The 23,321-nt window shown below is 37.9% G+C and overlaps 1 protein-coding gene across 1 annotated transcript in view; it reads left to right on the top strand.

Moving 5' to 3' along the window:
* Positions 1 to 23,321, top strand: part of Smp_170080 (sodium/dicarboxylate cotransporter-related) — a gene marked incomplete at both ends in the record, with an annotated part of 94,546 nt that overhangs the window by 32,557 nt on the left and 38,668 nt on the right. The window contains 3 exons of the mRNA XM_018789206.1: positions 5,869 to 5,952; positions 5,984 to 6,064; positions 18,762 to 18,945. Of these exons, the coding sequence (XP_018654673.1) occupies positions 5,869 to 5,952; positions 5,984 to 6,064; positions 18,762 to 18,945 (349 nt within the window). The remainder of the gene's footprint in view (positions 1 to 5,868; positions 5,953 to 5,983; positions 6,065 to 18,761; positions 18,946 to 23,321) is intronic.

The raw sequence follows: 23,321 nt of genomic DNA, 5'->3' as shown, positions 1-23,321 counted from the left end.
GTCCCTGGTGGCCAATATGCATCACAATACACTTGGAAGTGTTTATCGGCAATTGCCAGGTTTGGGACCATTCAGATAATCTCTCCAGGTCATTTTGAAGTTCTAAGCTATCGCCCTTGCTTTGTGTCGCTCTCCATATCTTGACATCATCAGCATAGAGTAAGACCGATGACGATAGTAGACGAGGGAGATCATTTACGTACAGGAGGAATAACACTGGCCCCAAAACTGTACCCTGGGGGACTCCACTAAGCACAGTTTCCCAGCTAGACAACTTGGAGTTCACCCTTACTCTTTGTTGACGCCCAACCAGGAAGTCTTTTATCCACATCAATAGATTGCCTCCAATCCCGACATTCCTTAGCTTATATAATAGCCGGTTATGCGGAACTTTGTCGAAAGCTTTGCTGAAATCGATGTAAGCTACGTCTATAGGTAATTTTTGGTCCTTAAGAGCGCACCAGCTTTCACGAGCGACTAATAAGTTTGTGAGACAAGAGTAACCTGTTCTAAAACCATGCTGCTTTTCGGAGAGGATCCGGTTTTCATCGAGATACTTTAACAGTTCCTTCCGAATAATCTTTTCTAAGATTTTAACAACCACACTAGTTAGGCTAATTGGTCGGTAATTCTCAGGCTTATGTTTTGTACCTGTTTTGAAGACTGGACTTACTATGGCGTTCTTCCAGTCTTTTGGTAGACGACCCTGGGTTACGGATAGATTAAAACATACACTTAAAGGGTTCGCAACAAAGTTAGCTAATTCCTTTAGTAACCTAGGATGCAGTTCATCGGGTCCAGTGGATTTACCTATGTCAAGCTTAACTAGCAGACCAAAAACATCGAGTTCTTCAATGGTTACGCTGTCCAGTGCTTGTGTGGGTGGATTTTCATGGACTGGTGAGAAGGGTGTTTCTATGGTGTATACATCGCTAAAGTATTTAGAGAATACTTGAGCTTTGCCAAAGTCATCCTCCACTAGTGATGTGGCAGTACTGTCTCCCCATAATGAAGGAACATTTCTTCTTCTTTTTGTCCTTTGGTTTATATACGAATACAAGCGTTTAGGGCATTCTATGGATTCCCTTACGATTTTCTCTTCGTACAGCTTTCTGGCCTTACGGAGGGTCGAGGCACAGGTATTTCGAGCCTTTTGATACTGAGATTTCGCCTCGTCAGTCCCCAGTAACCTAAATCTGTCCCACATTTTCCTTCTTTTACGGAGAAGGATGCGAACCTCCCTACTGAACCACGGTGGGGAGTTTCTCGGTCTCTTAGGTGTAGTCCAAGGGATGTGGGGGGTGGTAACTTTTAAGTATAAATTCCGGAATACGTCCCAAGCCGTTTCGATTGATGACTCTGGATCTAATTTCCAATCTACTAATGATGCTGATTTCATGATGTCTGCTATGTTTGCTTTCCAGACGTTAGGTCTGGATTGAGCTGAAGCGTACTCGTGATCGACAGTTATATGGAAGTCAAAGCTTAAAACTGCATGATCACTTTTGCCTAGGGGTGGCATGTAATCCAGGTTTGCAACATCATCCTCATAATGAGTCAATATAAGATCTAGTAAGGATGATGCAGAACCCGGGTCGTACCTAGTTGCTTCCTTCACGTGTTGCACTAGAGCACAAGTGATTATCGCATCAACTAGTTCCTGTTCGAAGGAGTTTGCTGACGATTCAGTCCGAAGATTTCCCCAGTCCACCATGGGTGCATTGAAGTCCCCTAAGATTAGACATCGATCACTTCGTGATAAAGTGTTGAGACTGCTTAGCAGGACCTCGTTTGCCTCATAGCTTGGACTGCGATAGATCAAACTAAGTAGTAACTCTTGTCCCCTGCATTTCAGGCGGCAGCAAACTAATTCATACGCCCCACTCTCATGGGATACACTGTCGATAATGGTGAATGGAATAGCATTCCTAATGAATAGAGCTACTCCCCCTCCTTTACGCGTTTGTATTCTATCGGCCCTTACCAATGTAAAACCCTCGAAATCAAGTTCCCTACTATCTATAGACGGCGTCAGCCATGTTTCTGTGACTGCGATTATGTCTGGCCTAGTTGAGTCAATCTGTGACGAACCAAATATTTTCGTTTAAGATTCCATAACTTATAAATATTTAGTATGCAACCTTTTTAAATGATGACTAAATGTCATAAACTGTAGACAAACATAAATTCATGACGACGAAAGAGTACTCAATGATAAAAATTACAACTGACTAACTGACTTACTTACTCCTGTTACCCATCATGGAGGAGTATAGGTCACTCAACACGGTTATTCATCGAACTCTGTCCTGGACAATCCTTTCCAGTTGTTTATAGCTGCTATTAATCCTTTTCATGTCTGCTTCCAATTCCCGACTCAGTGTGTTCCTCGATCATCCTTCTTTCCTTTTCCCTTCAGGATTCCAAGTTAGCGCCTACCTCGTGATACACTTTGATGATTACTTCAATGTATGTCCTATCCACCACCAAATCTCGTAATTTCCTCTCCATCTGGAAGCAAACGGTTTTGCACTCCATATGATGAGGGTTTACCTAATGAGAAGTTGGTGGTTGACTATGTCAAAGGCTTCAGAAATGTCCGGGTATAGCACTAATACTAGATATCCTTGACTACGAAGAGAATAGACTAAATTAAAGAAGTCAAAGTGACATGTCATACAGGATCGATTTTTAAGCAATCCGTGTTGCGTATCATTGATAAATTTTTCAGTCAGTAAATAGTTGGACGGTTCGTCACCAATAATATTTCCTATAATCGTGAAGATAACTGGAGTAATATTTATCGGCCGATAATAGTTCATGTCAGTCTTATCTTCAGATTTGTAACGTGGTATGATATACGCGGTTTACCAACAGTCAGGATAAGAACCTGATTCTGTAGAGAGAGTAAATTACCATTGAAAGGGTCTGCTATATTATTAGAGTCGTACATTAAAGTGTTTTTATGCAAGATGCATGGAATATTAACATTTTGAGTTGGTTTAGCACGTTTATTGAAAAGGAGAATTAGGTTTTACACTTTTGAACTAGTACTAAGTGCTAATAGCTCTCCATTAATGGTTTTTAACCCATGTTTCTCTCTGATTTGGTTAAAAATTATTGTTATTTGTGCAACTGCCATGAGGTCGTTAGACTTAACGTTTCTGTATGCGTCTTAGTTTATTACGATATTTAGCTGCTATATATAATTCGTAAGGTTTACTAAACCTGTACGTTTTAATTGGTGCACAGGAATCTAGACAAGAGTTAACGATCAAATAGCATATGTTGATGGCATCTATGAGACTATTACATGGGAAGAATTCATCCCAGTCTGAGATTTTGATCAGTGATAGCAAAATGTCCCAGTCAGGATGCCTATAGTCTCTATATTGGCAGGTTCTTTGAATTGGTCGGTTATAAGAGGGATAGATAGGAAGAACACAAGCTACTATCTTATAATCACTGCTTTCAAATTCGTTGTATACTTGTACAGATTGTGGGATGACATCCCACACAATCGTTGTGTAAATCATCAATATCAAAAGGCCAGCAAACCTCCTGCAAACTGAAAACAAATTTACTCGAACACTGACACAAGTTCATATCGTTATCATAAAAGTGAGTGAGAAATTAAAAGGACATACGTATAACAATAAAGCTGAATCATAGGTTGCCGTGTGAGATAACAGTAAACGTAAGGCGGATGGTAAACACTAGTAAAAATGATCGACACCAGAGTAACTAAAGTTCGGAAGGTAGAGATGAGATGGCCAATTTGTAAAGTATTGATTTAGGTGGCCTATTATCTAACGTTATTAACATGTTACTTAAGGTAATACGGTGAAAAATATAGTCAAGACCTTGTGTACATCCAGTGCCTTCTCCATTGTATGTCTCCTAACAAGGCACAAATACACATGATTTCGAATACGACCTGACGTGAGTGATATGATATGAGGCTATTGTGTATAGGAATGACCACGAAATGCTATAAAGCATCATAAATACAATACGAAATCATCATATGAAATTATAAACCTTGCCCGAGTAACCATCGCAGTTATGTAATGAAGACAAACCAACCGATACAATATAAATCCAAGCGGAACTGGAATAAATACATTGTGCTAACGAGTTGATTCCTGGATTCGCAAATTTGAATCCGCTTGGTGGCACACCTCAGTTGATCATTATCTTGTGTATGTTCTTCCATTTCGCCCCCATAAAATATATATGCAGTGGTCGGTTGTACCTGTAAATATGGATATCCAATTGTTTCCTTTCTTGTGGAGAAAGGAATGTCATATGAGTGGTGTGAAATTGGTTCAACAAGATATGTACTTGTTTAAATGCCACCAGATACAAAAGGCTTTGGAAGCCTAACACCCATTGGCTTTGCATCTTCAGCAGTTCTATTGAGGCAATACTGAACTTGGAGGCAGTGGGAGTTGAGGCTTTGGTCTGCAAGGAAGTTGATGGTGGCTGCACTGGTAACCTGAGCAATAATAGCGAAGAATGTATCAAAATAGTGATTGTTATTGTGGGACAAGCCAAACACTCTACTGTGAAAAAAAATATTTGATGTAAACAAGAAGTAAGATCTTGAGAAAAAGTTAAGGCCTGAGGCCCTCGACCGCAGTGCTGAAAAAATCAGATCGCCAAGGTAATTTAATTTATTTATATTTAAAATATACAGACCGCCAATATCTGTCTGCATCATTAGGACCGATGAAGTCTGGTGATCGAACTCAGGTTCCGGTTCAGATTTGTGTAGCAAGGACAGAAGGCCTACGGCCTATGTTAATCCTTTTCTAGTATGCTTCTGTGAGTGTCTAGTCTACTCTTGAATGAGTCAATTGAAGGTGCGGACAGCACTGTTTCGGGTAACAGGTTCCAAAAACTGATGACGTGGTGTGAAAACCTGTATGCTACACGTAATTTGTTCGTCCTTGGCTTTTCTACTCGCCTGCTATGTTCATCTCTATGATCTCATTCAAATCCAAAGCTGCGTTTACGATAACGCTCGCTACTTCCTGGAAAACTGAACTCTGCTTGTTTTCTACTTCCCGTTTATCTGAGGGCAATTTTCTAGTTATGTTCAACGACTCAAACGCCTCAAGAATCGGCAGAGACTTTGTAGAATAGCTTGCTTAGCACAGCCAAAGTGATTATGGCTTGCAGCGCCGTTTATATGCAACTGGTGAGTCCGGTGCACAGATTGTGATACCACTTATTGCAGTTGTCACATTGCATTGCACCATCGACAGGGAAACAGCATACAGGTCCGTCACAATGGTGTTTTACTTGCGCCATGGATTTACTCTGTGATCTCATAGGAAGCGAATACTGATCTTTAGAAAAAGTGTCTTTTAAGGCTTGATATGTTATAGGCACTAAGCACAAACAAAAACAGAAATTTGTATATTACCTCAACTAAAATAAATTCAATGAAAGCAAAAGCAGTGGTCTTGATGTGTAATTTAAATGACCAATATATTCTGAGTAAAAATATCGTAGTCCTTTATAAATAGCGTGCTCGCAAGAATGTGCCCATTAAATGTCATCAAAAACCTTTATCTTAAGCCGAACGACAAGACACAAGCGTAAACAAATCAGTTAGTCGAAAATAGCTTGAAATATTGATATTGGATATTGAAACTGATTTGACCTTGCAACTGACTTAAATCCTTGCTGGAGTTATGTGTTTAAGATCCTATTAGATACCTAATTTACCTCTCTAATGACCAAAAAGGTCAACGTTTATTGTGAAAGTAATTTGCCTTCTTTCTTATCTTGTGAGTGTCATGTTAACGAACCTGAGGTAAGTTCATGTACGCGAGTTATTATTCGACTACGTATAAATAGAGAGTAGCTTTTGTCTCTGGCATTAGAGAAAATAGCAAAGTTTGTTACGAAGAGTACACGGAAGTCATCAAATCTCTGAAAGAGGTATGTTTTAATTTTAAATATTCCGTGCCAGGTTGTGGATAAATGTTTGTTCACTTGGGAGACTTTTCCTGTACAACTCCCTAAATCATTCTTGTCTCTAGCAGCTAACGAAGTTAGTTCTCCACTTTTAGTCCTTTTTGAATGTATATAGGATTTAAATGTCTCGGATGTCTTCTATGATAACAACGTCGAAAAATGTGAGGCGACTGCCAGAATATGTTTTCGGGATTTAAATGTCGTAAATAAGAGTCAACGTCAGGAGATCCGTACAAACGCACAGTTTGTTGTGCCTTGCACAACTTTCACGGGCAAGCTTATTGTTGTAACTCATTGTTGCAGGTGAAGTGCATGCATGGAAAATCTCTCCTTGGCTTCTGAATGGGACTCGAAATATTCACAAACACTTTAATAGAGTAACGATTTTTTTTCGCTTATCTTTTCTTTTGAGGATTTATATAACGCTTTTTCCGTAGTGGTGGTAACTTCGATGAATTTCATTGAAAATCCGAATTTCTCCATCTCTCGATCATTGGTTGAGTTATCCATTGCTGTCCACTCTATTCTAGGCAAGTTTGCATCTTTGTACCACATTTCCCTCTCTGTGAACCTTTATATGGCAGAACTATGACTTTTGGATGAACCAGTCAGTTCTAAAAGAGTGACGCTTGTAATTTAGTGTGGAATTCATTCGTCCATATGACTAAATAACATTTCGGGATTATAGCTGGTCAGTTCGTGATAAAAACCCTAATTTCAATTCGTAACCCTGAGCTCTGGCTCTTCACATCAATCTGCAACCCTAGTGAGCGACTGGAATTTCTTAAGGTCAATTCAGCATCGCCCAAAGGTCGTCCATAGATCATAGTCTAGCTGAGTCTTGATCTCTATTATTTGAATATACATTGTAGATAATACAGACGATATCCAGCGAAATTATTTTCTGATAATTACAAGCAAAAACTAGTGAATCAAATTGCTAGAACTGTCTGACCAAGTGGAACTTTCGGTAAGATATGGAATGTTAATAAGAGGCCGAAGAAAAATATTCAAATCATACTACTACATCCAGCTTTCCACAAAAGCTTGCAATACCATTTAGATTGGCAGGACTCAAATTTATTTATTTATGTAAGCATGTGAACATTGGTACCAGAAGGTTCCAAATATATATGTGCTACACTTCATCATTCGATTTGTGTAGGGGCTTGAATTCTGCTCGGGTACCCAAACAGAAGCATGTGGTCCCGTAGGGGGCCACTCCCCGAGCCTTCGCCTTAGAGGTCTAATCCACAAGTCAGTGGGGCGACGTTAGGAGATGTAGTGTCATGGTAGCCGGTGACCAACATCAGGTTTATACGCCACTTGTTCCATCAAAATCCTGGGGCTCATGTGCACCTTTGATTTGAATTCAGGGTTTTCCAGCTCACAGGTGAACCCTCCTTATCCAACAACCTGTTTAAAGCTCTGGACATTCTTTTTTCGCAAACGACACTCCCGCCGCGAGAAGGCAATATGACTTCCCTGATAGTGGCTTTATACTCGTGGCCATGTGAGAGCATTTCGAGAAATGAATCCTCACCCTCAACTGTACCAGAGCGTTTGGGGGCAAGGCTCAAATTAGTTCTTAATTTAGAGATCAAACATCTTTACTTATGTACTATCTCCTGCTTAAAGTTTTGGGAAGTGTACATTGTGTGGTGTGTTCTACTAATGTCAACAGATATAAGTAGTATGTATCATCAATCGAAAGTGTAATGCCTGGGGGCAGGTCAAGATTAAAGGGAAGAGAACAAGAACAGGGAGTAATTGATATGGAAATGAAGGAACAATGAAGTCTGAAACAATTGATAGACATTTTGCAAATGAAGTATTTACTGTATGGTTCTCAGATTTTACTGAGATTCCATAATTTTGTATTCAAACACATTTAGTTGTCCCCGCCTGTGTTCTCATTCACTACACAAGTACACACTTGTATATATAATATTTACAGCGGATACCTTGTGTGAACTGAAGATTTTTTATTTTTTTTCGACTTTAATCTCGTTTATTGGGAAAGATTAACCGAAAGTCGTCTGATCTCCTGTTTCTTAACCACATTCTTAACTTTCACAATAGATGAACAAAACAGTATTTGTATCCTCGAGATTGTGATGACCAGTAAGCTGCTTGACAATAAATATGAACAGATGTCTCTGGAAAATACCTAGATACTGTCTATTTTGTGCGTGTTTGTATTTTAAACGGCAATGTTTTTTGTCACGTTTGAATCATTTTGGTACATGCGTTCTGTTCATTTTATTGGTACTCGATAAGCGAACTGAGTTTACAACTGATTGTTAATGTAAACGACCAGTGAATTCGGGCAAGGAGTAAGGAAATGTAGCTTAGAGATAGTTTGTAGCCGAAAGCAATATATTGTATAGCTTTTACTGCAAACAGCATATCGGTTTGTAACACTTCGTATCACTACATCTAGGGAAAACTTACCTAGTTGAAATATCAATATAGACAAAAATATCTCAAGGAGTGTCAAATTAAATCAGAAACTTGGTTAAAAAACGAACGAAAGTAAAGTTTAAGCCTCATGTTTACATACATAGTATGTATTAATTGTTTTGTTGCTGTCTCTCAGAAGCTGCTCTTACTTTTCGTAAATCGTATTTTTCTACCTCCTTTATTAGATATTTTTTTTGGATGGCCTCGAGTCAATAATGGTGATGTAGATCTAAAGCTACTTGAAGAACGACTTGGGTTTCTGATATGTGAGCTGTCAGTTAAAGTAAGTGGGATTTCAAGGTGTTTACGTAAATGTACTATGGCCTTAATTGTAGCTGAGAGTTTCTCATACTGATTTTAGTTTTTCTAATGGTATCGTATATAATTTTAGTTATTTCTAATTTGTTTTACGTCTGTTTGAGAGTATATCTATTCTCTACGTCGCTAAATGGTTATTTTCTGTATCAAAACTGATCATTTTGACTTCGAAAAAAAGAGTTGTTGAAATAGTCATAGTCTACTACTGCTGGTGATTTCGTTCAGAAGAACGATGAAAGTTCCACGACCAAACCATCCAGCTCAAAAAACAAAACTCCATCAGAAAACATAATCTACTACTTTTATGCCATGATTTTAATTTCACTGATCATTCAGGGACTTGACTTCAGTCCTAATAAAGCAATCATACAGCGACTTAGCTTAATAATATATCAACAAATTGTGAAATTACGGTTTGTGTACAGGAAATATATAGCTTCCACCGGACCGTAGCTGCCGGTTGTTATTGTTTTTTTTTCCTTTTTTAATATGCACCTTACCCTCTTTTTCTCTTCCCATCGTCAGTGTTTTGTGTGGCGCATATATATCTTGTGCCCCTTTCTACCAATATTTGTGTCCAAATAAATAAATAAATAATAAACCGTAGCTGCTACCTTGACGCGATGGTCATGCTTGCCAGTCGTGATGACTCAGCTGTGTTATATTGGCTGGAACAAATGTCACTTTAGGTCTTATCATGTCAGACGGGTCTGATCAAGGACATTAAAACTAAAGGCAACAACTTTAGGCCCGAGAGTGAAGTTGTACTACTGACCTTAGAAGGGTATGACGGCAGTAAGGTGTTCTCAGAACAACCAGCGTCTGAAGCGATGTTGCCTTTTCACAATGAAAAGGAGGGGTTAGAAAAGGTTGACTCTAGATACGTCACACCCTACCTTACCCCACGGATTTCCCTGTCCAACGGTAAGGCGTTTTGAAGTGCGGAGATAACACATTAGAAACTTCCCATTGAAAAATCGTGGGCGACTGTCCTCAAGCAGTTGTCTTTTGGGTTCTGCAGTCACACTCCACCACTAACTTAGCTTTTTTCAAGTGTCTTGAGAAGAGATGTCCTGCGATGTGGGTAACTGGGAAGTGACAACCGCCGTCATACCTCTATCAGCAATGGAGATAATCTTGCTACAGACCAAACCCCTCCCTCGTCTCTTAATGATTCGAACCTTGTGTCAGATAGGACAACAGGCTTCTGTAGCTTGGATTGTAGAATCTCGCGCCATCGATGTATGATGCCTATTGAAAACGCGTATATAGGATCCAAGTACTGCCTTTCATCTGGGCTTACCTTGTCAATATAAGGGACCGGAACAATTTATCCTTCGAGTATCTGGAGACCCAACTGCTACTTCTCGCGAGGTCTTCTACATACTTTGATTAACAGTGGAAAAATGTTTCTATATGCATTTCCATCCAAATTTGGAGTACTTCCTTATGACTGGTGTCCGTCAATACTCATTTTGAGAAAAGTGTACAATTGTCGAGTACGTTGACCACTTCAATTATCTTAAACGTTCCATTAGCCTTGGTGCACTAGTGAGTGACGAAATCACTGGACAGATCCAAAAAGCCCATTTCGCTTTTACCAACTTGCGCCACCTATCAGATAGGCAAGATATCTTCCTTATCTATCAAGGGCAAAATATACTATGCAATGGTCCTACGTTTTGGCTGCTAAACGCTGGTTTTTGAAAGAAGGGGGGTATTCCGAGTTCAGACAACTTGGGTCAAGACTGATTTCAGTATCCCAGTTTCATTTACTCTTTATCTCCCTCTAAAGCTTGCGTTTCAATATTCACTCATACATGCCGTTGTCAACTATATTCCATATGCTGTCCTTCTTATTATCATTGTCGATTTCACTTCGCTGTGCTGATGCTTACTTGTGTCAGGTCATTCGTTGATTACAAATAATTGATTGACTGGGAGTAACTGGGTTGGTCTCTAGTATTACTCTCAGTTTACTAAATAACAGTCTGGAGACCCTTAATATACTGTAGTGGCTATATATAAGCTGACACTTAAATATTGAAAAAGACCGTAAATACTTGTGTGTTGTGTCAAGTATGGAAATAACGGGTAAAAATGGCATAAAGTTTAAATAGACCTAGAAATACGCTGCAGAAGTCAGTCAGTCAGCGACAACGTAGGACCAGGCACATATATGCATCGGTCCAAGTTGCCATAACTCGTTAGCACAACAAGATGAACACCGGATTCATAGAAGTAATTAATTTAGTAGTGGTAGTATATAAAGAAAGGTTGTATATAAGGATATAGTATAGGAAGGAAAAAAGTTATGAAGCAATTTTAATCTCAAGGTTTAAGGGAAGATAAAGAGTGTATACACTTACGCCATTGTGATCGATTCTGAGCCATGTCACCCAGAGTCTCCAACCATTGGTTACGATAGTCACGCGGACCCCAACCAAGTAGTCTGCATCTGCCAACATGGCTCAGACTAGAAGTTAGTGACTTCAAACACTGATGCCATGTTTTGGTTTGGCCGCCCCTAACTCTCTTCCAACCGTCCCCAATACTAGTCATCATAGCGCGTCGTGGTAATCGGTGTTCAGGCATACGTAACACATGGCCCAACCATCTCAGTCGATGAAGATTTGCAACCTCATCAACTGATTTACCATCGTTCCCTAATACCCTGCGTCTAACCTCACTATTACTTACCCGGTTATCCCAGCAGATGCGAGCAATATTTCTAAGGCATCTGTGGTCAAATACTAGTAACCTACGAGTATCTTCTACTCTTAATGGCCATGTTTCACAGCCGTAAAGTAGAACAGAGCGAACTGCTGCGCAGTATACTCGTCCCTTAATTGATAGACGGATATCTCGTCTTCGCCATAGGTGACGTAAGTTGGCAAAAGCCAAACGAGCTTTTTGAATCCGTGCTGAGATTTCGTCAGACACCAACCCATTAGGGCTGATCAGACTTCCAAGATAAGTGAAGTTGTCGACGCGTTCGACTACTTCACTCCCTATCCTTAGTTCAGGTGTTGACGCAGGCCAGTCCTGGAGTAAAAATTTACATTTGGATGGGGAGAAACGCATCCCAAACATCCTGGCATTATTACTCAGTTCTAACAGAAGACTCTGCATTTTGTCAGCGTCTTCACCAAACAGGACTATGTCATCTGCGTATTCTAAGTCGATAAGTGAACCTCCTGGTAGAAGATCAATTCCTGAAAATTCAGTCGGCGAGAGTGTTATTTCCAGCAACAGGTCTATAATGAAGTTAAACAAAAATGAGGATAGTGGACAGCCTTGACGGACACCACTTGAGGTTGTAAAATCATATGACAGTTCGCCATAAGCTCTCACTCGACTGGTAGTGTTCGAGTAAAGAGCCTTCACAAGGTTTATGTACTTCTCAGGTACACCTATCAATGACAGACACTGCCACAGAACCTCTCGGTCTACAGAGTCAAATGCTGCTTTCAAGTCAAGAAAAACTATCATTGTCGGACGCCGATAAGCATGTCTGTGCTCTAAAACTTGACGAATGGTGAATATGTGGTCGATACAGCCACGACCAAGTCTGAAGCCAGCCTGATTTTCTCGTGTTTGCAGTTCACGAGTCTTAGTTAGGCGCCCGATAATTATTGAGGCTAGTATTTTAGATGCTATGTTAGTCAGACTAATCCCTCTATGGTTATCACAGGATGATTTTGGGCCCTTCTTATATATTGGGACAATCAGAGATTGTGACCAGTCAGATGGGATTACGTCCGTCTCCCAGATTTTAGCCAGAATATTAGTCAACCTAATCGCTAAAATCGGACCACTATATTTAAAGACCTCTGGAGCCAATCCATCTGGACCAGCTGCTCTTCCTCGTTTCAGATTACTTATGGCCTTTTGAACTTCAAGTAGGGTTGGGGGGGCTACTTCAATGTTCCATTCAGGTTTTCTGGGAATAGTGGGTAGTTGTGCAGTAGCTGAAGGCCAGCTAAACTGCTTCTTAAAGTGTTCCACCCATCGTTCTAAACGTTTGGGTTGAGAGCAGAGAGGGGTTCCGTCTTTTTCCGAGATTGTCTCACTTACACTTGACTTCTTAATTCCGGTTTCTTTTATTAGTCTGAATAGTTGCCTGGTGTTGCCTACAGCCGCTGCCTTTTCCATCTCTTTTGCTTTCGTTGCCCACCACTGCTCACGATCGTTCCTTAGGCTTTTAGTTAACCTAGATCTAATTTGTTTACGCTCTTCATCGTGTTCAGAGCCTGATGGGATGAGTTTACGCGAATCCATCAGTGAAATAGACTTAGAAGAAATCCACTGGTTTTTTGGAGCCTTGTGGTTTGAATAACTAATAGATGTTACTGCTGTTTCCACAGCTGCTCGTGTGTCTTTCCAAGCAGCATCTGGGTCAGTCTCGTTTACAGAACTACCTAGATGTGAACTCAGTTGTTTCTGGAATTCGCATTTGGCTTTCTCGTCCTCCAGTTCAATCCTAATGGGTCTTCTTAGTGTACTTTTCCTGCGTCCATTGAGGCACAGCCAAATGCGCGCTCGTATTAAAGCGTGATCAGAGTCTAAACAAGTATTCCAATACGAGCGACAATCTTCTATTGAGCCTCTCCAACGATGACTGATGACAATATGGTCTATTTGAGTCCATCGTTGGTTTCGTGCAGGTGGTCGCCATGTTAGACGATGTCTCTCCTTATGCTTAAAATTAGTGCTTGCTAAAAATAAACGATTGTCTGAGCATAGTTGCAACAGACGATCACCATTATCGGTTCGTTGAGGCGGAATACTAAAACATCCACCTAAATGTCTTTCTGTTTGATTTAAGCTACCTACCTGGGCATTAAAGTCGCCCGCTACGACTACTATGTCTGAGCGCTTAGCTTTCTGAAGAAGCTCAGAGAGTTTTCTGTAAAAGTCATCTTACACTTCATCATGGCTGCAGTCAGTGGGAGCGTAGGCAGAAACGACGAAAAGGCAACGACGTGTGTCCCTATCCTTCCGAGTTCTTACGGAACCATTTAACCGGACAGCACACAGGCGACTGTTAACGGGGATCCATTCTAGTAGTGCCTGTTCTGCCCTTGTACTTAGTGCTATGCCTACACCTGCAAGTCCACGAGAACTAGCCAACGGGTCGCCAGATACACGGAGGGTGTATTTCGTTGGCTCTCCATTTTGGCGAGGTGAGGTCAAGTGAATGACCACACTAGGATCCTGTATGCGTGTTTCGGAGACACAGCATACATCAATGGTACGAGATTCTAGGGTTTTAGCTAAGGAGGCCTGTTGACCGATTTGACTTAAAGTACGTACGTTGAAGGCTCCAATGTGTAGTTTGGAGCGAGGTTTTAGTAGACCTGGGATAGCGTTTCGCGCACTAGAATCGTTGGCCATGGTGACACTTGAGGAGGAAACCGAGAGAGGAAGTTTAGTGTTGAAAGTCAAGGTAGAAGGAACAGTAGGAATTGAAGAAGGAGATTGATTATGAATACAGTGGTCTTGAGTGATGTTAGAGGTATGGGGGCAGTTATCACTTCCCGGTTGCCCACACCGTGGAAGAGTTCTTCTAGGGGTACCTGAAAAGGAAATTGGGTTAGAAGTGGTCTTAATGACCTGAGAGCGTGACCGCAGTGCCCAAGGGACAACTGGTTGAGGTCGGTCACACATGACCCTTTTGTGGGTAGTTTTTGTGTTAGCTCCGTTCTTCAAAGGACCTTACCGCCGGAGACGGATATCCGTGGGATAAGGCGAGGTGTGCATTTTTAGGGTCGACCTTTTCTAACCCCACCCCTCCTTGTGGGAAGGCAGCATCGCTGTTGTGTTGGTTGTCTGAAGGAAACACCTTACTGCTGTCACACCTCTGTACAGTCAGCAGTACGACTTCGCCTTCGGACCTTGGGTTTGCTGCTTTTAGTCTCACCGCTCTTCAAACGACCTGTCTGGCATGGTAGGACCTTGAGGAACGATTGTTCCAGCCAGTATAGCTCGATTGAATCATCACGATAGGCAAGCCCGACCACCACGTCAAGGTAGCAGCAACGGTCGGGATGCTGCAGAAGACGTAATGTTAAAAGATTACGTCATTTTCAATTGGTATTTCTATTTGCTCTTTTGTTCGATGTCACGTCTTGTCACTTTTAATAGTACCACACTAGACGGGTTAATGTTCAGTAATATATTGCATATTTCGTCAAGGTATATGTGATACATTAAAAATAAGTCTAAAGGTACTGGTTACTCAAAAACGGTGCGGTGCTTCTTTTTATCGTGAATTGTAAAATGCAGTTCCAAACCCGGGTAAAGGAGGGTTGGGTACAGGGTTAGCAACCTCATCCAGTAAAAATGAACCACTCTAATGAAAAAACACTAGTCAGAAAAAATAATTCAAACCGTTTAAACCGTACTCTGAGAGTTGAAGGATCTTCATATAGAAAAGTTATAACGCTGCGTTGTGAAAGCTGAGATGTTTCAAAGGCTACGATCATTAAAGGATCGTTCAAAACAAATAAAGAAGGGATAGCTTGGGAGAACCAGATTGACCACATGTGCATTAATAAAAATTCATTTGGATTTAAGAATAAGTGAGGAGCTGATGTGACTTCAGGACACCACCACCTGGAGCTCTCATAGGGTTACTACCGGTCACAAGCCCCAGGTAAATGGGGAGAGTTAGGCATAGGGTTAGCAACCTCATCCTGTAAACAACGACCTTGCTGAAAAATGTTAACCGGAAACCACTTGACGTTGCCTGAGCTAAGTCCGAAGCTGAAGAAGTACTGGACAATTCGTCAAACGAATCTGCAAAGGTTTGACACAGTTTCCTTTGGGATGCTAAGAAACTCGACATCATTGTATGGAACTTGTATGAGGGACTGCATTGAAAAGTCGTACATTACGAAAATCAAGTTGCATCACAAAGCAAGCCTTAACTTGGAATCCTCAAAGTTAAATGAAAAAATAGCAGATCAAAAACATGACTTGAGGAATTGGAAGAAAACATCTAAATGATGAATAACACTTAGCAACAACCAGAAATAAAAGTTCAAGACAGAGTTGGTTGGAGATTTTTTTGCTTGGCGATCTGTGCTTCATAAGGGGTAACAGGTTTAATTAATTTAACGAATTGTCTTGCGACTCATCTTTTGGTGTTCATACAAAATTTTTTTTAGTATGAATTTCGTGTACATAAACTCTTATTAATAAGGCTATTTATTTTTACTGCTCAATACGGTATCTAGTAATAACTAGGTTTTTTAAAAATTCTGTTCTTCTTACAGTCTAATCATAAGAAGAAAGTACTAGACTTTTGGAGTATCTGCGAGCATCTAAGTAAATTACCCTTTGGCAAGTGTGAGGTGAGTCATAATGTGAATGCCTTTTTTGAAATGTTTTGATCTGAGTTACTATTGTTTAATCACGTCAGTATGGATAGGTAAATATTGTTTTTGATATGATAATATTTCAGCTTTAGTTCGAAATTTCTAAATATTTTCAGATGGTTATGATAGCATTGGAGAAAGACAATACCAAAATCTAGAATTTTGTTGAATGTATATTAGTAGTCGCACAAAAAATTTTTTTTCCAGCCCTAAGATGTTGCAGCAGAAATTTGTTCTCAACTAGTGGGTGGATTTTAGACTATTATTAACGGCTTAAAAATTAAACTTTCACAATTTTAATGGTGACGGAGTAATGTAACGTTTTTATCCAAACATTAATATATATTGCAACGCTATCATACTTTAAGCCAGAATTCCTTTACACTTAATATTTACTTTTTAATCGTGGATTTAACTGAGATTTGGAGCAAACGTACGAATTTCCCTACTGTTAGTTGTCGTTGGTTTATGTACAGAACGGTGCATTTTGAGTGATAATGAAGCAAGAAATTCTATCGAATCCCTCCTCTGTAAACATTTTTATTCATTGTGTTTCATTTTTTACAGACTTTATGTAATTCACTTTTAAAGACTTGGATTATTTTCTGTGCCCTTATTGCGTAGTTAGGACAATCTGATTATGTTTCAAGTTGTCTACTTGATCAATCACATACACATAGGACTGAAAACTATTGGTAGAACGAACTATTCATGAGGGTGGAAACAGAAACACGTATAGATTATTCAAAGGCGAACTTAATTTGGGTATCTAGAAGTTATGGTTTTTCAAAAATGGTTATTTATTACTATTGTCCGGATAAGGGTCATATGTTCCTAACTGTTCTAAGAAAAGCGCTTATTTTGTTCTGGAAACTTTCATATTTAAGATAGGGGTTGTATTCCCATTGCTAAATAAAACGGGTGACTTCATATATTCGCATACATTTTAACTTTTTTGAAATCAGCTTGTATTTACGAAAGAAACATTGAGAGACCATGATATTCGACGTGAAATAAAAGACAATAATGCTTATGCATTCAAAGCATAGCAAGCTTAAACACTCGTCCATATATACCATAATGGATGACTGGATTCTACATCAGGAATGCTAACAATGTACCGATTACTTTGCACTTTATTTCTTTGCAAAACCTATTATATAGGTGAAATGTTTTCCATCCATATTCGAATTTCACCTATTACTATTATTTCAGCATTCATGTGGTGAGTTGCTACTGTTTATTAACTTTGTCCAATTGTAGCGATAGTGATATTAATAGATATTTCTTAACAATCGGATTCCTTATTTAGGTCTGTTTTCCCAGTATTCTCTGGTCATTGTTTGGTAAAAAGCTATCTTCTTGCAATTACTAGTTCTAACCTTAAGAGACTGTTTTTAAATTATAAGCTATTTAATAATTCATTCTCATGTACGATGTGTAAATTAATGGGTAGTTAATTGATGTAAATAAATAGAATTACCAGTTTCCTGTATCATACTGAATATGTTTTATTATTCTTATGATAACCTATGTTTGTGTTTTTTAATCAAAAAATAAATTCTTCATCTGTTTATCTCACACTAACTAATGGCTGATTATGAGACCAGACTTACTGTTCAGTTTTCCCAGTCTTAAAGTCAGAGAGAAACAGTCCGGTTGTTTGTTAACACATTAATTGATCGATGGAAACTTCGCGAGAATGACTAAATAATTTGAAAAAGAAACTAACTCTTTAGTTGTTCTAGGTGATTATATCAAATAACTGGTCAATTTTACCTTTTTTGTCATTGTTGTCGCAGTCATCCTCATGATGATACATGTATGCACAAAACTGGTGCGTATGTGAATGCCTGTATCTTTGTTTATGTAATTTGGTCAACTAGGCGATCAATGAAATAGGTAAATGATTTTTTTTAGTTAACAGAAGTCATGAACATCTTCATTTTGTTAATACTTTACTTATATTTTGAATTAAATTCGCTTGAAATAATTCCAGTCATCTGAAATCACTCAAAACTATAAGAAAATAAGTAATTGAATTCATCTATGCTTGTACCGTTTCGTATACTACTTAAAATAAACGCAGAACTTGGACGGTAAACTATATTGTGTGCATTTAAATTTTTTATCGTTATTATTCCTTATTACGAAATGTAATTTTGATCTTTACAATTTAAGACAACTGATCTTAGTTTTTTTAAAGGGACATGATCTCACCTAAACAGAGTAACATACGAATGTTTTACTTTTGGGATACTAAATTGTAGCTGCTCGGTGTTATGAAATGTAGAATGGTTTACTATCATGTACTAAATAATCTCAATTTCGTTACTTGTTCATGTGTATTGTGAATTTGAGGATGCATTCGTATGTCTGTGGTTAGTTCGTTATTTTTTGTCCGACCTAAGAACTACTTTAAAAATGAAATTTCTAATTGGTTCCAAAATATTTATTTTTACTCCTTTCATGAAAGCGCTATCCATTATATGACGCTGTTAAGAGTTCTATGTAAATATCATGGTGATAACTTTAGAAGGCTTGATAATAATTATATACATATATGCATGTTATAGTTACGTTCATTCACTTATTTGGCTTGTACCATAGGAAATTCCAGAAAACATTCCGTTACCGTATCGATTTTTAACACCGAATCGTGTCTCAGTTGATCTTCGTCTTCATGATCCCGTTCTGCTTGAACGCTGTTTACATGTGATTGGAGATTTGGAGAATTCAGTGCGAGGAGATTGGTTCCAAGATTTTAAAGAATATTCTGTTTCACAGCTTAGAGGTAATACAAATATTTAGTAGCTTTTTGGAGTACAGTACAGCTTAAAAAATAAAAATGATCTGTATTTTGAATGAAATGAAAGACATTTTAACTAGTGTAATAATTTAAGCAGAACTCTTGGAAATGATTTTGGATCTATGTGTTTTCAAACATGATTTATGTCCTGATGTCACATTTTGCTAGCGTGATCAGGTAAAAATGTGAGAGATTAACCTTTTAAAATTTTCAAACTAGTATCTAACACGTCTTAAGTGCTCTTTGATTTCAAGTTCTTCGGCTGAAGTGGGTTTGTGTAAACTGTTTTCATGTTAATCAATTTATTGTGGTATATCATTATTAGGGAATAATTTTTTCATACACATATGACTTGTTTTCGATTTGTAGTTATCTGTCTCAGAAAATAGTCCGGTTGTTTTCCAATCATTTAACCATTACTGCTCTATTTAATTGTCCATTAGCGGATTCCACTAGATGGTGGGTGTATTTGGTATTTACTTTAGTAATCTCAGATCAATACTGGGAGTCAAGGAATATGCCGCCTTTTACGCTGTGTATTTAGCGTTTCTATTGTATTTTGTTTACCATTGACTCTGTGCGTAGTTTAAAACAAAATATGAAACTTACATTCCATTAGTCTAGAAATTTCCATTTCATTTAGCTCAAGATATCCCTATCTATAATCGCCCATTAGTTCCTATAGTTACAAGCCCAAATTAATAGCCGAGTTTAAGGCAAATTTATCTTTAAAAATTACAGCTTTGGAACTTAGAATTGCTTGTAAGAAACAATAAAATGTAAAACAATTAGTCCCTTTACTATATTTGGATAATGTAATAGGAAGACGAAGATTATTACGTGATATATCACATAGTTTTGATAATCTTCATCTTATTGAATTATTCAAAAATTGAAATGATCTATGTGAAACGTCAATCCAACTAAGCTTATGGGTCAATTAAAATTATGAGAATAATAGTCAAAATGAATGTTGATAAAATTATTGATTCCAAAATGACTAGTATTCAATACTAACTTGATTAATTTTATGGGTTAAATGAAGTTATGAGATTATTAATCATGACAATCATTAATAACTTAAGAGAGTCTAAGTCAGACCAAGTGTTTGCTTGAAGATTTCATAATGTATCAAATGGGTAGGAAATAGTAAAATGGAGTGAGTCTTCATTGAATTCTCGGTGTGTGTACAAGGTTAATAATAATAATAATAATAATAATGGCAATGGTAATTGTAATATGGGACAGTAGTTTCACTAACAATAGTAGTTGCATAAAATAACTTCAAGGTTTGAAAATACAATGGGTCAGTTTGTATGTAGCTTGGTCAAATCAGGTAATCCTATACCTAAAATGACTCTTGACTTTGTTGGGCATGAGGTTAGCCACGGCAAAAAAAGACTGAATGCATTTCCTCTGGATTCATAGCTTTGGTTGTTTTTAGTCCAAACAGATATTACTTCTGCCGTTTGATAATGATTACCTTCAAGAATATTTACGAAGTAACTAAAGATACATATTTCATCCGTCGTCATTTTATGTGGTCAGCTACAGAAATCAAAGTAGTGAGCCCTTTGCTCACGAACAAACCACCTGGAGCGGCAATGTCTATTTCTGTTTATCTAATTTTTTTGTATAATAAATTGGTTCCGTTTACTTTCATAACGTGAGTAAATAGTTGTGTACTCATTGTATAATTATAAAGATAATTGGGGTTCACAAGATGTAGAGTCCACGTTTTGGAAACATGTTATAAAATTGGGTCATTGACGGAATGTTTATTTATTCACATAGAAGGTAGGAAAAAACAATGATAAAGGGACTGAATAAACAATATCATTTATAACAACACTTATAATATTCATCAGTATGGGGTTGTGAAAGTTTCCGGATTTCATTGACAGTACAAACCGATCTATGTTAGGCAGCCGTTTGAAACCTTGAAGCACTAAACATGTTTTTCATCCTAGTGTGGGACTCAGAATTGCACACCCACAACTTCGCAACTGGGAATCGAACTCAGGACCTCCGGTCTCGTCCATGAACGCCTAACCTTTAGGTTACTTATACATTATCCAATGTTGTACAAATCTAACAACAGTTCACGGTATTGCGCAACCTTACATCATCATTGAGTGCCTTCCTCACGACCAACACGGTCGGACTCCATCGGTCACGCCTTCTAACAATGAATAAAATGCTTGTCCAGTGTTTCCTGGTATTCAGTGGTTGTCTAACTTAAATCAGTTCGTGATTTCAATGAAATTACAATATCATCGGATTTTACAGGTGTATAGAAATAAAAAAATGACTAAAACAGTTAAGATTAGTAACACGTACAGCTTGGGAGAGATATCAGTTTTCGTAAGTATCTCTAAGAAGTTTACTGTACTTTTTAGATGGAATTAGTTTGCTATCACTAGTTTCAAAAATTCGGAGCAGCGTCAAGCGAATTCGCAAAACTAGAACACATTAGGAGTTGACTGTTGATTTGTTTTTGAATGTTCTAATAGGCCGATTTGATGCCATACGTCAAGTAAGCATTGGATTATTAGGATTAAAATTTCTTATAGAAGTCTCCCGCCACTTTAAGTCCACCATATATTTAACAGATTCGTCAGAAATACATCGACGGAGCAATAAAGCAACCAACTGGACCCTGCTAAGGAAAGAAATATGGTCGGAGTAGTGCTTAAATTTTGACCGATTTTCGTCTGTTAATTGCAAATGCAGTTTAGTTAAAAACCTGTTTAACAGAGGTAAAAGATTGTATTTAATCGGAAAAATTCAGAAAAAAAGGATATATTGAATATCCAAAGAAATATATTATGAAAGTGTTTACAAAAAGTTCCAAACAAACAACTGTTGAAAAAACGCTTGTTTTCATCTTGTGGTCAAAGAAAGATGAGGAGGTTTCAGGTAAAATCGACAAAAGAATTAAATTAGCTCTAAAAATAGGCCTTCCTGCAACGCAACTATTTTTAATGTATAACACCAAATGTTTCTTAAACTAATCTCACTGGATCAATACCTTTGTGAGGTCATCTCCAAATGTATTTACAAATGTATATGTGCTTACGGAAGCGAGTATACAGGAAAGAATGAAAGGACATCTACGAGATTTCCTGATTATATTCCCCGAAAGTTTTCTTTGGAAAGAAGTATTCACAAATGAGACCACTAGACATTCAATGGATAATAGGAACGAAAGCATTTAAAAATTATCAAAAAATACAGCAAATACTTTTAATCCGCTTTGTAAAGGCCATTGCCATCAGGCGCTTCCTCCCCGACCTCTGTATATAGAATAAAGTCGTGGTAAACCTCTCATTACAATTTTAAGATAGCTACCTTATTTTGATGTTTGCTAATTAGATTATCTCTCCATTGTAATTTATTACTTAAAATAAAACAAATTCCACTGACATTCACTCACGACGTTAACCCTAATTACTTGTCAACGAGGTGCCTCGATTTTCATTAATTTGTTTTTATTCATAGTCTTTTTATTAGGATCTATAACTTCAGCCCCTTTCTTATATGAATTCACCTTTAACATATGAATACTAATTATTCTTAACTATTATGTTAAATGTGTTGTTTCCTTCTCTTGTTTCTCATGTTGTTTCGAACTTAACGTAATTAAATATAGTGTTTAAAACTCTTTATAATACTTTTATGATGGAAGTTCAGGCCGTCTGTAGCTGATGAAAAGCCTTGAGCTATAGTGAATTTGTGTCACTTTGATAATCTTGTTTTTTTCACTTTATTTGAAAATACTGCTGTTAAACTGTTTTTATGTGCACTCTGTATTTACAAGAAACAACCTTCAATTTTTTGATCTTCAACACTTACATCGGAATTGAGTTTTAAGCTTCATATTTTGTGTCTAGAACACTATTAGCCATCATCAATGCATTTCATATGAACTATAATTTACTTTATATCAAGTATAATTTCTGTTTTAAAAACTATCAATTACTCAGATGATATATTTTGCTGTTTACAGAAGAAAGATGCATGTAACATGAAATACACTTCTCCATTCATTTCCATTTAAAATTGCTTTATCTTTTCTTTATACACAATAGAGAAAGAGTCAAGAAATGAACTTCATCAGAGTTTTACAAAAGTAGGCTGATGTTGTTTAAATAATGTTGGTGTAGACTAGCGCAACGTTAAATTTTGAGACTTCAGAGTAAAAGTACTTATTAGTTCCATTTGTTAATTTATGGGAATGTTATTGACTTTTTCAAATGAAAAATAAGTATGAGAACCAGTTGCAAGCTTCAATTCACATTTATCTTCGGTTAACTCTAATATTTTTTGTACACCTGATGTCAAATAATATCTGTAAATTA

The sequence above is a fragment of the Schistosoma mansoni genome, chromosome W, assembly GCF_000237925.1.
Source record: "Schistosoma mansoni strain Puerto Rico chromosome W, complete genome".
Taxonomy (NCBI): domain Eukaryota; kingdom Metazoa; phylum Platyhelminthes; class Trematoda; order Strigeidida; family Schistosomatidae; genus Schistosoma; species Schistosoma mansoni.
The sequence above is the reverse complement of the archived record's forward strand: the minus strand, read 5'-3'. Positions and strand labels throughout refer to the sequence as shown.